We start from the raw sequence: 14704 nt of genomic DNA, 5'->3' as shown, positions 1-14704 counted from the left end.
GCGTCAGAGTTTTTTTTTTTGTTTTTTTCTGATTCCATTTGGACTTGTCAGGAAAAACAATCAAGGTACAATCAAAGACAACGATGACATGTATCATAAAACGTTCTTAGAAATAATGAATCAAATAACAGAAATAATAAATAAAAAACAGAAGTTCCTAGTTTATTTGTGTCATTTTACTGATAGTTTACTGTGGCATGTTAACAGACTTTATATTTTAGAGCCCAAAAAAGGTGCACAAAATAGGTGGAATTATCTTTGCAACAAATGCAAAAGATATATACTTTTGTTGCATATTATCATTTTAATGGTATTTTTTTTTCTTCCAAATTTATCCTTAAAATCAGATTTCGCATGATTTACTATGACACACAACTCAGTTTTATATGCTGTCTCAAGGCACTTAACAAAAAAAAAAGAATGTTCAGTCCAATAGAGACAGATTTGAAGTTGAGTATATACAATTCATTCTTACTTATGGAACTGTATGCAGTAATCCCTCTTCCTGCCCAGTCGTTTTGCAGCAATACTTAGCAAGCATGTGGAAACAGCAGAAAGCAACATGAAAAGGAAAGCTTGTGGATATAAATGTCTTCTTTTCTCTTCTTTTCTCTTCTTTTGCAAAGGTTGTTTGCATATATTTTTCATGTTTTAATGTCTTATTGAATTTGATACCTCAGCCTTTTGATAAGAAATTACAGAGTAAAATGAAACAACAGGTTTCTTTCTTTAGCATTGTGGTATGTATTTTACTGTACATACATCTATATCTCACTTAGAAATAAAACTTTTCAGTAATCACAAAGCTTTGCTCGATAACATGAATCACTGATTCTTTTTATGGAAATACTGCATGTTTCCATGCTATCAGTAATTGCATACATAGCTAGAAAATTCATAGAAAGGTTAGATCTTACATATTGTGCAAAAATGATCAAGAAATCTTGTGATTTTTAGACATTTTGTTTTCTAACAAAACAACCCCACAAAAAAAGACACTTTTACCAACCACTTAGGTCATATGCGTGGAAAAAAAATGCTTTTTTAAATTTTCAAATCATGAAGTCTTCCAACAATCCTTGACACAGTTATTTTAAGGCTGATTTCTTCCTTTCAACATTGAGGTAAATCTTTAATGATGATGATATGAAAAAGTTTAACATTGTTCTGCATACTATAGGCATGGGCCAGCATGGGATTAAAACCCGTATCATAATAGGAACTAGAATGTGCATTACAATTGGATAATTTTACAATTAACATATATTTTTTTACACCCCACATTTCTGTATGTAAAAGCGTATCTTTCAGGGATCTGATGTAATATGATAACCTTAAATATGATATCTTCATTATCTGTAAGCAGAAAATCATATCAGATCAAAATAAAGGCTGGAAAACACAAAATATGATAACAGGTCTGTAGGTAATTCATCTTTAAGGTGCATTACACAAAAAATGTATTACGACTTGAAACCGGTGAAACCCAAGAATGACCAAAGACGGAAGCTAGCCGTGTAAATTATGGACCAGCCTACTTGAAGTGGAGGGCTCTGCGGGGGCTTCCTTGGACTGAATCTGGACTTTGCTGTAGTCCTCCCAGACAGGTATCTTCATACTTTTACTATGAGATGTGGGATTTTTCACCTTCACCCAGAGTGGGAGGTAAGTTTCTCAATGAAGGTTAGAGGCATGATTAGAGGCATGGCTAATGCTGCATTCAAACCGGATGCGCTTTAGGCAGCAAAAATGCACCTGCTGCTTGATTTTTGAAGTTTGTACACATTAAGGTCAGATGTGCATCAAGAGCGTCCTTGATGCGATTCAGCCATTGACTTTGCATGTAAACAAGCTGCTTCTGCTGCTTTAATTGCATGCGGTGTGAACGTACCATAACAGTTCAAACTGAGCTGTTCAGCTTGCTCATGGTTAAAAGCTTTGTTGCAGGAGTGGTATTGAACGTTCGTGGCTAACTTAGGTAAGGGGGATTGGCAACATATAAAACAGCGCATTGAGGAACAGGAGTGAAGTGGGCAGCTCCGCGAATGCACAGATGCGAATCGCTATGGACCAGTAAGAGGGTTATCGCATCCTTGTTGTGTCAGCAGCAGGCATCCTGAAGACGTCAACAAGTGAGTTACGTTGTAGACCTAGTGTGTGTGAGTGGGTGTCTGGCTGGCTTAGTGCAAGTGAGGACGTTATGCAACAGCAGTCACTGTCGCATCCGTGTTAATAACCAAAGCCAGTAAAACTGCATTATGGAAGTCTCGGTGATGGTTGTCATGTGATGCTTAAAGATAGGTTGGTTAATCCACAATGTGTATTCGTATTGTGTTTCAAATTTTAGATGCATGCGTTTGACTGTGCTTCTATTTTTTGTGGGGTCGAAGTAGATGTAAAAATGCCAGGGCCAAAAATTGTTCCCAGTCCCAGCCTGGAGCGAGGGCTCCCTGCTGCTACAGATTTGCACATATAGACCAAGTATTCTTTGCTTTATAAGTGTTTCCTAACAAATGATTACCTTCAGTTTAAAACCTTTTTTGTTATTCAATAATTTCCTTCATGCTCCTATTGCTACCTACCTACAAGTAAACTAGCAGGGTCCACAGCATGTAAAAAAGTAAGATGTGTTGAGTCAACAAACCGGCTCAAGATCTTTTCTAACCAAGCATGTGAGTTGCTCAAAAAGTCAATTCTGACCAAATCTACATTTAGCATTCTTGTTGCACAAAATTACTAATTTAGTTTTCAAACAATCTGCCTTAGTATGTTACTAGTTAACACGGTAGATCATTAGTTTGAAAATTCTGTTATCTTAAAAAAGTGAGTGGGAGTAAATCCCTAGCTGTAGCTGCATTTTCTGCTACAAGAAAAAAATGCCAAAAAGGTGACAATGGTGCCATGAAAAAGTGGAGTCTGGCTTCCCTACTTTATCCTACATTGAGACGACAAAGCAACAGCTGAGCGAGAGAGCTGGTCAGGCCACTTCAAAAACAGAACATCAACACTCACAAGGCAAAGGTGAAGGTCAACCAGGAGATTTCAAAAAGACTTGATTAAAGCACACTGCCTCCATGGACTGCAAATAACAATGATAAAGTATATGATTTTTTTCAAATTTTATAAAAGAAAGAAATAAAACAGAAAACTAAAACCAAAAAAAAACCCATATGACTACTGTAAATGAAAGAAATAAACAGAACTGATGTTAAATGTTGTTTTGTTCATATTGTTGAAGCATGTGGATTGATTGTAGCCTAATGAAAGGCTTTAAAAACAACTTCATGCATTAAAAGCGTTAAAACGGTGACAGAAGCATCCATTTTCTGATCAATCTGTTCCTGTGACTCCAGATGAGTTTGTGCCTCATCTGTAATACATTTCACACAACCTTTCTGAACCTTGGAATGTATTTATCTAGACTGAGAATGACCCATGCCTATAGTGCAGACACACATCCACTACATTTCCTGGGCATTTTGATTTAAATACATTTTAACTGCATGCAAAATTTTCCAGTTATCATAACTATCAAATGGCATACAGTATGGTTACAAGTTCCTCCTTAGAAGGGGGACAGCACGACACAGTGCTAAACTGTAGCCTGTTCACGGTAACACCGTTGTCTCCAGTTTAGCGATGTCCAGTAGCTCCTTACTGACCGGAGTGACAGTTTTAGCCACTTTTAGGCTCCCGTGGTAACCAGGAGGACTGTGCAGTATGGACGGGGTAGATATGGAGGTGACAATGATGGATGACGTGTTCTTGGAAACTGTCTTTGGTCCAGGTTCCCTTATCATGCTATCCATCTGTGACATAGAGAGGAAGAAGATTTTGAGTATATTTGTCAGCAGGTGATCAGTGAGGGTGAATAATTTGAGTAAAACCTTAAAGACTAGACAAACCTTCCCTAATTTTAACTGTTATGAAATGTTTACAATCAGATCAAGTTATTAAAAGCATCTTCTAAACTGCAAAAATGATCTAGAAATAACAAATATATTAACCCTTCATTTGAGCAGGAAAATAAGATGTTTACTGTAAAAATAAGATGTTTAGATAATATACACTTGAAATAACAATGCTAAATTTTTTCCTTCTTTTACATGTAAATTGTCTTGTCCTATTGGCAAAGTGTCTCACTTAAATACTCAATTTAAGAAAAAAAATACACCTTTTTTCAAGAAAAAAATACTTGCTTTAGTTTATTTCTTTTCAAACTAAGACAGAGTTAAGGAAATCAACTTACTTTTCCCCTGTACTGCACATTTTTTTTCTCTCTTTTATCCACCTTACTTTTATCTTTTTAAAATATTTTATGTGTTTCTTCTGTTTCTTTTATTTTTTATTAGTGTAATGTGAACATGTGTGTGACAAGTGTACTACTACTGCACAGAAATTGCCCATATTGGGACAAATAAAAGCTACTGAACTGAAAAAGAAATAGATTTTTGTTTGTTTGGTTAACAGATCATGAGACAGGATAAGTAGAAGCTGGCAAACATTAATATTCTAACAAGATTTCTATTTTTTCCAATATAAACACAGCTGAAATATAAAGTAGGAGCCAATTATTGGACAGGCTAGAGGCACTTAACATCCTAATTATCTTTCTATATTCTTTGTGTTTTTGAAAAGGTAAATTTCTCGTGAATTTAGTGTATTGTCCTGTGGCTGCATAAACTCTATTCCCCTAGTTGTTAGAAATATTTTATATGTGTTTATAATATAAATGTAATATAAAGTGTAACAATATATAATAATATATGGTTTTACTTATGAACCTTTAAAGAACTGATCCTAAACCAAAACATTTACTTGATCCATTACTCAAGCACAAAAACATGCATTTTCAAACATCAGGTGGTATTTAAAAGAGCTAATAAAGCTACTGTACCATATCTAAAAAGAAAAAGAAAACAGTTTCTTTATCCAATAAAACATTTTCATTACTGATGATTTTATTTAAAAAAAATCTATTTTGCATTATCTGCAAGCTGTATTCTTATGGTTTTCATGAGTTCACAAACACATGAAAATCCCTCTTGTTCCATCCATCCATCCATCCATCCATCCATCCATCCATCCATCCATCCATCCATCCATCCATCCATCCATCCATCCATCCANATCCATCCATCCATCCATCCATCCATCCATCCATCCATCCATCCATCCATCCATCCATCCATCCATCCATTTTCTGTCACGCTTGTCCCTGCTGGGGTCGTGAGGCGTGCTGGTGCCTATTTCAATAGGCAACCTCAATACTCCCCATCTGTTCAGTGATTTCCACAAATTTTGCCTCCATCACCCCTCTTTCAAACAATTTTTCTTCTCTGTCCAAAATATGTACATTTTGGTCTTTAAAGGTCTGTCCTTTGTTCTTGACTTGCAAATATACAGCTGAACCTTGACCAGAGTTACTGGCTCTCCTATACACTACAAAAGACTGCAACAATCCAGAAGAACAAAAAATGTATGAACATCAAAGTTTGAATGACAGACACTGTTACATTAGTATCTGTGTAAAGATAAAAATGGCAAAAAATATTTACCAGATTAATTTGTAGATGATTTGGCTGTTTAAAAACTAGATTATTTGATATCCATTAATAAGAATTAGTGAGTTATTAGTGGATTCTTACACTAGCACGTAGATGGCTGGTTGGCTGCCGGTTGATCTCCATCATGCAGATGTCTTCAGGCTCTGTCAGAGTCTGAACAGTAGCAAATAAAAACAGTTTTAGTGCTTTTCCCATTTTAAATGATTTCATATATGGACAGACACATTTTCAGTTGGGGCCATTCGAGACTTGTAGTTTGTCATGTTAAGTGTTTCAACTTGTAGATCCTCACTGACAGCTGATATAAAAGGTCTGACATAAATGTAAATCTTGTCAGTTCTTTTCGCAATCTAATGTGTCATTTATTCAGATTTTTCAATAGGAAAATGAGAATCTGCTGGAGGGTAAAATCTAAAAAACTAAAACAAACTTGTTTGTATATCTCGGAAGACTATTACACTAATACTTCATCTTAGCAACTTTTGATTAAATGTATACATTTCATTTATCCAGGGTAGCTGCCTAAAAAAATAAATACATTTCAGCTGCTCATGCAGGTTTTCTGTGCTTTCCTTGATTTGATTCCTTCAATTATACATCTTAGTTAGTAGAGACTTCAAAAGGGATAACAAAAATGATCAGCTGTACAAAGGTATAAGTCAACAAAAGCGTACACAAAACCATCCTTAGTATATAGTTAGCTGGGCAAATCAGTTGGTCTTTTATAAATTGGAAAACTGAAAAAAAAAAAACACTGAAAAAAAAAATATAAATAAAGCAGTATAACATGTGACAACGTAGCTGTGGCTACAATGTAGTTTGCCACCATCAGTTTGTGCGTGAATGGGTGAACGACGAATGTACAGTAGCGTAAAGCACTTTGGTCAAGTCTCCTGACCTGAAAAATCTCTATACAAGTACAGGCTATTTACCATCGTCTCAAGTTACCCATCTACAGATTTAGCTTTGTTTATTGTGGAGGTGGAAACAACAATCATAAAATATTCTAAATACATCTTTAAGTCTTTAGCCTGAATCTAACTTGAAAATAGCTGCAGACAAGGTGTCCCAACCACCCAACTGATTTAGAAAATGTTTATATGCCAGGAGGGCACGAACAATAGGGTAAAAAAATGCATCTAGAAACTACCAACATAATAGTAAATTTGGATCAGAAAGTGATTAAACATAATATTATACATGTGTTTGCACACATTTTGTATCTTTTTTATATATTTTTTGTCAGTGAAATTGTACATGTTAAATGGGAACTTTAAAGATTTATCATTGTGTTATTTTCTAATGCCAAAAGATACAGGTGTTGTCACAGGAATTAATGGCTAACCCTGTCACACCCGCTGTAGTTAAAAACATTTGTTTTCCAAGTTTAAGCGCACATTTCAAAGTGATAGTGCAATTTATGTGGAGAATAACTGAAGCCAAACCAGCAGGATGAGAATCTCACAAAATGACTTGAAAAGCAACACCAGGTTCTTCATTACTATATTATTTTGAATATGCTCTTATACGAACAAACTGGAGATCTACGTTTTTTCATGCATAATGGTCTTATTTATATTTGTGTGTGGAGTCCCATTTATAATGTTACTGAATACTAAAGCTGCATACAAACAATTCCCAAACCCCTTCCTCCACTTGTGGTATTTGGGCTGCTAAGCCTAGATCTACATCTTCAGTCTGACAGTGAGTGAATCTCCCCTCATAAACATCGAAGGTGCTTTATATCTCTGCTGACTTAGTTCTGATATCTCTCCTTAAAAGATGACATGTTGGAATTTTGATGCATTGCCATCCATTGGATACATTCATCCTAGATGACCGACAATCGAATAATATTGTAAGCAATTGTATTTAGGTAGAAGAACTAAAATGTTCTAACTGAGAAAAGGTAATTTATCAAATGAACATAAATTAATTTTATAAAAGGTGCATCTTAAGGCAGTTTTTAATATTTAACAAAAAGGTTTTTAGGTTCACTTCTCTTTCATTTTGGAAGGCAAGACAAGTTTATTTCCAATGCGCTATAAATGCACTGGTTATTTCAAAGTATATTAAAGGTTTAAAAAAAATAATAAAAGAATTGCAGGGAATCTAAGTGAAGCATAAAAACATGGAATAATGTCAAGAAAAATCAAAACACTAGACTTTCTGGAAATAATGAAGCAATTCTCAGCATCTATCCGAACACTTTTATGTTTTCAGAAAATATTTCAAAAGAGTCAACAGCTTTTGGCACTTCATTTTTTGTCAGCCAGTTGATTACAGAGTGGAGGAGCTCGGAAACACATACTCTGTTAGAAAGCAATGCCCCAGAAATAAGACATTCACAGAAACTATTGGATCTTTGAATATTTTTTTCTACCTTTCTGGCACAGATCAAATATAATCAAGTTATTAGCTCATAATCGTCAGTGGGCAGATATTAAGAGGTGGCAATCTTTTAGAGAGAGTTATGAAATCTGACTTTAGTGAAAACAAAACATTCTTTAGATTCATAATCCAAAGCATCCAAACTAACCTGGTCACTGTTTAGTTCTGAAGCTTTATCAAGTTTAAACAAACACAAACAGTTGAATGGGAAATGGTGCTTTGCTTTTTAGTGCAAATAATTTCCTTATTTGGAGTGAGATTTAGCTTGGTAGTTTGAAAAAAGTAAGAAAAACAGAGTTAGCTCCACTATGCTTGCTTCAAGAAAAGCACCCCACATTATGATGCCTCCACTACCTTGTTTCAAGGTGGGGTTGTTGTGTTAAAGGTCATACGCACCAACTGTTTCTCTTCGCATATAGCATTTTGAATGCGGGCCAAAAAGCTAAAGTTAATTACAATTATTGTTTTTGCCTTTCTCCATTTTATTTTATTTTTTCCATCTTGTGATCAGTTTCAGATATTTCTGCCTGTAGGCTAATTGTTTTTTTTAATAAAACAAAACAGAAAAAGAATTCATCTAGGTAGATAAGTTTTTATCATAGGCAACATATTTAATCTTTTTCCCAAAAATATTAAGGAAGGTAGGTCTTAAAATGTACATTTACTCACAGTAGCATAAAAACCTATTTAATGCAGATATATATAGCTGGTCACGTTGTTAAACATATACTGTAAATATTATTAAACACACAATTATGTATACATATAAATAATTATACATGTATTAACAGTCAGTCTTGAAGAATCAATCTCTTAAACCTGAACATTTTCCTCACTAATGCAAAAAAATAAAAAAACAAAAACCTACTGTTGAATATTTAAAGGAGAAAACAGGTTTCCATGACAGGCCTTCATAAGGTAATTAAAACTGTCTTGTAATTGACATCCATCTTGTGAGGTTCAGTAACGTCAGCGGACTCCGTGGTCTGCACAGACCCCGTACAGACTTTTCTTACTCATCTGTTCCAAAGTCAGAAAATTTATCTGATTTATTAATAAGACTTAAAATTTGATCCAATTTTTTTTCTGCAGAGGCATTCTTCAGACGTCATTCTTAAAATGTTTAGTCCTTAGTTGTCAAACCAAAAACTGAACCTTATATGTAAAACCTGTAGAATTTGTCACAATCTGGATTATGAACTTTCAAAAAAAAATATATATATAATTATAATTTATGTCGAGATTAAAGAACGTCCTCATCTGTCAGCTGCTGCCATATGCTGAAACATCATACCACATCATGCAAACTGTGGATTAACACAGAAAGTCCCAGATTACTGGATTAGCGTTCAGGCTGTCTGTAATGGACTCCTTGGTAAACCTGACCTGCATTGCAGCCAGTCTGTTTGTGAGAGTTTGCGTGTTATAATATAAATAGGTTACTAGTGTTTTTTCTTTTCTGCCAACAAAGATGATTATAGGGGATGAAAAATACTCTATATACATAGTGGCCCACATTTAATGACCTAACTCTTTGCAGAAGTGCAGCATCACAGGTTTTATCACACCAGTTTCCGTGCCTGAGAATGATTTGTTAAACAAAATCAGAGGCTCTGTTTTTTTCGTTAAAGAATTCGCTTCAATATTTGGGCTAATAAAGAAATTTCTTTTGTTAAAACAACGTGAAAATATGGCTAAAAAGTGAGAAGTTAATAGCCATTTTTGTGTAAATGTGCTTAGACAATTATTAGGATTGGGTTGTTGGGTTGGCAGTTTCTGTACTCATTGTACATAGTAGGTGCGTTTCCATTACAAATGTGCACCTGTCTTCATCTTTTTACAAGGTAGTAAGGTGCAGATCATGTGATGTAGAAAAAGTGTTTCGACTGCAGTTTTGCGATTCATTGTGGTAGATAGTTTTTTGGAGTTAATTCTTCTCAACATGAAACCGTTATGAATTTTTTTCGCAAGGGCACATTTAAGCAAATGCCATAAGGAACAAGGCAGAGTGAAAATGTTTACTAAAAACAAATATAAAGATGCAAGTAATGTCAAAATAAAAAATATCTTTATGACTAACTACTCTAATGCTATTATTTGCATAAGCCGGAATGCACATAGAATATTAATGCTGTATTAGATCATGGATCAGGGATGAGCCGTGCCGCAAAAATGTAGATCTTGGCCCTGCTGGCAATCACATCTGTTGTATAACACACTGAAAATGGGTCAGACTACAGTCATTGAAGGGATATTCTGGTTTGTTGGGAGTACTTATGAGTTTGGCATGACAAAGCATTGGGGATTTCTGACCAGGCACGGGCAAGGATATAAAAATAGTTTGGTGCTAAAAGGAAACATCCTTCACCTTCTGAACTTCTTGTAGTAAATCCCGCTGATACCCCAAACTGTGAGTGCATTGACCAGCACCTACAGCAGGTGAGATCCACTTTAGCTAGCTTCCTTCAAACTAACAACTATATTACCCTCCCATGTGTTGGAAACAGATGTCCCCTGCTGATGACCTTTCACTGGGTAACGGTGGATAAAAATGCATGTGTCCAGACCTGCTGAGTTGACCCTTACTGCTGGGGCTATGTGGTATTTTGGAGTTTGCTTTTGTCTCTCACCTGCACCCCTTGTTGCAGTGGATGATTTAGTGTTTCTGACAGCTTAAGACACATTCACACTTTGGGCCTTGTAACTCTGGTGAGTCTAACCAAAGCCCCAGCTGTCTAACCCACCTCTGACCTTCTACTTTTGAAACACTAACAGGCCTACAGGGGTTTTTCTGTTTGTTTTACAATTTTTAAGCAATCTGTAATCTGGATAATTTCATGGTTTATTAAACTCCACTCAAATGTTACACAAAAACAATTCTTGACTTTTTGTGCCTTTATATTTGTCCAACTTCATATGTTGTTTCACCTAATAATAACACTGCACTTTATAAAAGTGTTAGGACATGTACAACTGAAAGCTTTCCATTAACAACAAGATGTAACTTCTGCACACATTGCCTTTCTATCATCTCAGACTGTAGCACAAGGTAAGTTATATGAAATAAAGCAAATCTAGGCTGAGAGAGTTCTTTCATTTTAAAGTACTTTGTGGCATGAGAGTTACTACTCATACTGTACATAATCATAGATGCCAGTTATACTCCGAAGTGGAACAAAAGAGATGACTGTTGACTGTTTCATAAACATAACAGCCGTGACCTGATATTTGTATGATTTAATCTCATGCTAAGGTATGGCAGTGCTCTATATTACTACTATTATAACAGATTTATTTTTTTTCCCGCCTTTGAGTGGATGATCTGGAGGGAGATTAGACCTTGACTTCTCCGTAGAGATGTCTCAAAAGAGCTTGCGATAATAAAACAGCACAATATCTCTGAAGAAAGATAGGTCTGCCTCACAAAACACTTCTCATTTGCTGTTAGCATATGATCTACCAATTAGGTGTGAGTGAAAGATATTCTTATTGATATAAAAGTGGGTGCATAAAGCTTGATATCCTCTATCAATATCTATGACTCATTTAGGAGCAGGAAACAACACTTAGTGTGATGCTGCTCTTGGTAGAGTTAGATAAAGCCTTAACAGGTTTTATGCTTTCTTTGCAGAGATATTTTTGTAATCTATTACATGAAAAGAAATGGCGATAGAATAAACTTAGAAGATACAATCAATTTGGAAACACTTATAATTGGAGATAGATAGATTAGTAAACCAATATTTCAGACCCATTTCTTCCTGCTTCAGCATCGGCCAGTACCTGCATGCACTCTGAAATCCATTAGTGCATTCAGCTGCCACGTCTTTAGATCACTTGAAATGCATGCACTGCAGCTACCTCAATTCGCTATCCATTTTGATGTTTTGTTAGATTTCTTAATAAATGTTTAGTTTAAATTGAGACTTGCGTAACAGGGATTAAAAACCCCTGTATCGGTTGATCTCTACTCTGCTACCCGCCTACAGTTAGCGACTGTTTTTTTCTTTCTATTCAATCCTGCAGGAGATATTTCCCTGTTGTTTATTTATTTTTGTTTTTTTTTATTTATCCTTTATTTAACCAGGTAATATCCATTGAGATTAAAAATCTCTTTTGCAAGGGAGACCTGGTAGAGGTATCTAATATATGTATCAAATTTGGTCCTCCAGCAGAGAGCAGAGGGACTCCTTTTAAATCATAAAGTGAGATTTTGATTAACCGATTATTCTCTTTAAAACAAAAAATAAAAAATAAAGGACAATAAATACTTTAATGCCTTTATCATCTACTTAAATGCCGACTCATTTATATCATTTTAATTTACAAATTAAATATATGATGTACATTAGTATAATTTTAAACCTCAATAACTTTTTTTTAACCATTTCATTTATCGATATAATTTTTGAATACAAGACAAATGTTTTGCTCAAACCAGCAACCTTTACTACCAAAGACAACACGGCCAAAGAAGAGCTCTAACTAACATTTCTTTATAATTTCACAAAACTAGACATGATCTATTTAAGTTAACCAATACTTGGATACTAGATCAGTGATTTTAGATCTTTAATTTAGGAAAACTAAATCAACTTCAACAGAATGAAGAACTGGGAAAACCTTTTATGAAAACAACCCTAAACTGCATATACTGAATAAGATCCAAAAGACCCCAATGAAACCATAATTATATACACTTTTGAAATTGTGTTTGGAATAGTGTTGACATGGATAATTCCCCCGTACTCACAGTGAGCTGTGATAGATGACAAATTGCCGAGTCATTGGTGTCGAGGGCAGCAATTCTCTCAATCTCTCTGTGAGTGCTGCGATCACTCACCTTTGATCTCTGGCTGGCATGGCGAAACTGTTTGACATCAACAGACAAGTGACGACTGACAGGAGTCCGAGAAGAGCAGTCCTCCTCGGTGTCCGAGAAGTGCGCCTGCAACGACACGAAACCAAAAATCAATGACTCCTACAAGGTTTCTGTTGTGGATGGAAGAGTGAGACAGAGACATACCAGATTAGACATGAGGTACACTCACTGATTCGCTCTCAGACTGGGAAGAGTTGTGGTGCCCGCCGGTGCCTTTACACTCTGATTGACTGGTCAATGTTGATCGTCTCGTGGACTGGAGGCTGCTGCTGCTGTAACGGTCTCTGCCAGGGATGCAGAGCAGCACACCCAGGTATGGTACATATCTGCTGATGGCTGATCTGAGAGAGAATGAAACCCACGTGAGCAGACTTTACTGTCAGGATTTAAAAGTCCTTAGAAGGCAGAAATAGAAGTACCAAAATTCAACAATACAGCAATTAAATCAATAACGTAAAGTATTTCTTTTGATAATTCCCAAAATGTATAATAAATAATGTTAAAAATTGACATTTCTTATCACAGCCACAGTTTTACATCTATTTACTTGGGATTATATACGGTAACAAAATAATACAAAGTAATCCATTACTGTGAAGCAGTATGCACATTTTTATCAAGAACATGAAACATTTCTTGCAGTTTATTCTAGCAATGATACATTTCATTGGATTTTGTTCTTAAAACTTACTTTTAATATTTTCTTCACTTTGTTCCATTACAACATCAACATACAGTACATACATGCATTCCAATATATAAAGAAAAGCTGTTCTTGTATAAAGTGAAAACCTATACCAGAAAACATTTTGAAACGCATCATCCAGTTTCAAACGTGGTATAATGGGCTTAAAATTGTAGCATTTATTTGGATAAGGTTAAATCTGACAAGAAAAATGACTTATAAATCCATTTAATTATTTGTTGGTAATAGATAAGTTTTAACGCTGCATCATTGCAGCCCAAACACTGCAAACAAAAATAAGTCTACAAAAAACAAACAAAAAAAACCAACCTGAAAGTAAATAAAACAGCTACTTTAGGGCCCTAGTTAAAGTAACAGCCCACAATAGCTGCATAAAATCAAAGTTTCATAGTTATCATCAATATTGCTGTTCACAAGGAACAAATGCTAACATTTAAAAAATATTTTGGGTTATTAAGAATAATCCTATATAGTTTATCGTCGTCTTGCAATGATAAAAAAAAAAAAATCCAAAATGATCAGTTATGACTGAAATATTTGGAGGCTGCATATATATCTTCCAAAGTCAGCCTGTTTTAACAATTCAAGCTAAATGTTTGTAAAATATTGTAGCAACTTGTTCAGTAATGGCGGATGAATTGTACCAAACGTGAAATTTTTGTAATGAAGCTTAAGCGAAAATTCAATCTGGAAGACTTATCAGCTTCACCTGAAGCACCTGTGATGTTCATCGCACCTCCGGCAAAGACTATTAAGCCAATCATCTTCCATGAGCTCCTTCATTTGGCTCCTTGCCAAGCCGAATTCCCACATGCAAGCAAACTTTGACCCACCTCACACTCAGACTATTCTCAGTCCCAATCACCCTCTGGCCTATTTCACCACCAGTGTCTCGGCCCCGTGGGAAGACTACTCTAATCCTGGGTTACTCATGGAAATGTCAATCCTTAGCATCAAAGAATTCTGCAGGGTCCCGAGCGGCAAAGATCTTATTTCATTTATGTCAGAATCTGTACATCTGCTTCTGACCAGTCAGTGTCTGCAGACGGCCGCTCATACTGAGCCTGGTTCTACTGGAGGTTTCTTCCTGCTCGGTGTGAGGGATTGAAGAGAGTCAACGAGTCCTTGCAATCAGTTGGTTTTTTCTTAGATATAAAT

The 14704-nt window shown here is 35.5% G+C and overlaps 1 protein-coding gene across 1 annotated transcript in view; it reads right to left on the bottom strand.

The window, feature by feature from the left end:
• Positions 1-639: 639 nt before the first annotated feature.
• Positions 640-14704, bottom strand: part of LOC107092456 (melanopsin-A-like) — a 37450-nt gene continuing 23385 nt past the window's right edge. The window contains exons 8-11 of the mRNA XM_015386950.1: positions 13010-13181; positions 12802-12906; positions 5649-5720; positions 640-3809 (exon numbers count right to left, since the gene is read on the bottom strand). Coding sequence (XP_015242436.1) covers positions 3609-3809; positions 5649-5720; positions 12802-12906; positions 13010-13181 — 550 coding nt within the window. The 3' untranslated portion in view covers positions 640-3608. The remainder of the gene's footprint in view (positions 3810-5648; positions 5721-12801; positions 12907-13009; positions 13182-14704) is intronic.

This window comes from Cyprinodon variegatus, unplaced genomic scaffold (genome assembly GCF_000732505.1).
Source record: "Cyprinodon variegatus isolate N-32 unplaced genomic scaffold, C_variegatus-1.0 Scaffold382, whole genome shotgun sequence".
NCBI classification, from domain to species: Eukaryota; Metazoa; Chordata; class Actinopteri; order Cyprinodontiformes; family Cyprinodontidae; genus Cyprinodon; species Cyprinodon variegatus.
Note: the sequence above shows the minus strand (reverse complement) of the source record. Positions and strands in the feature narration are given on the sequence as shown.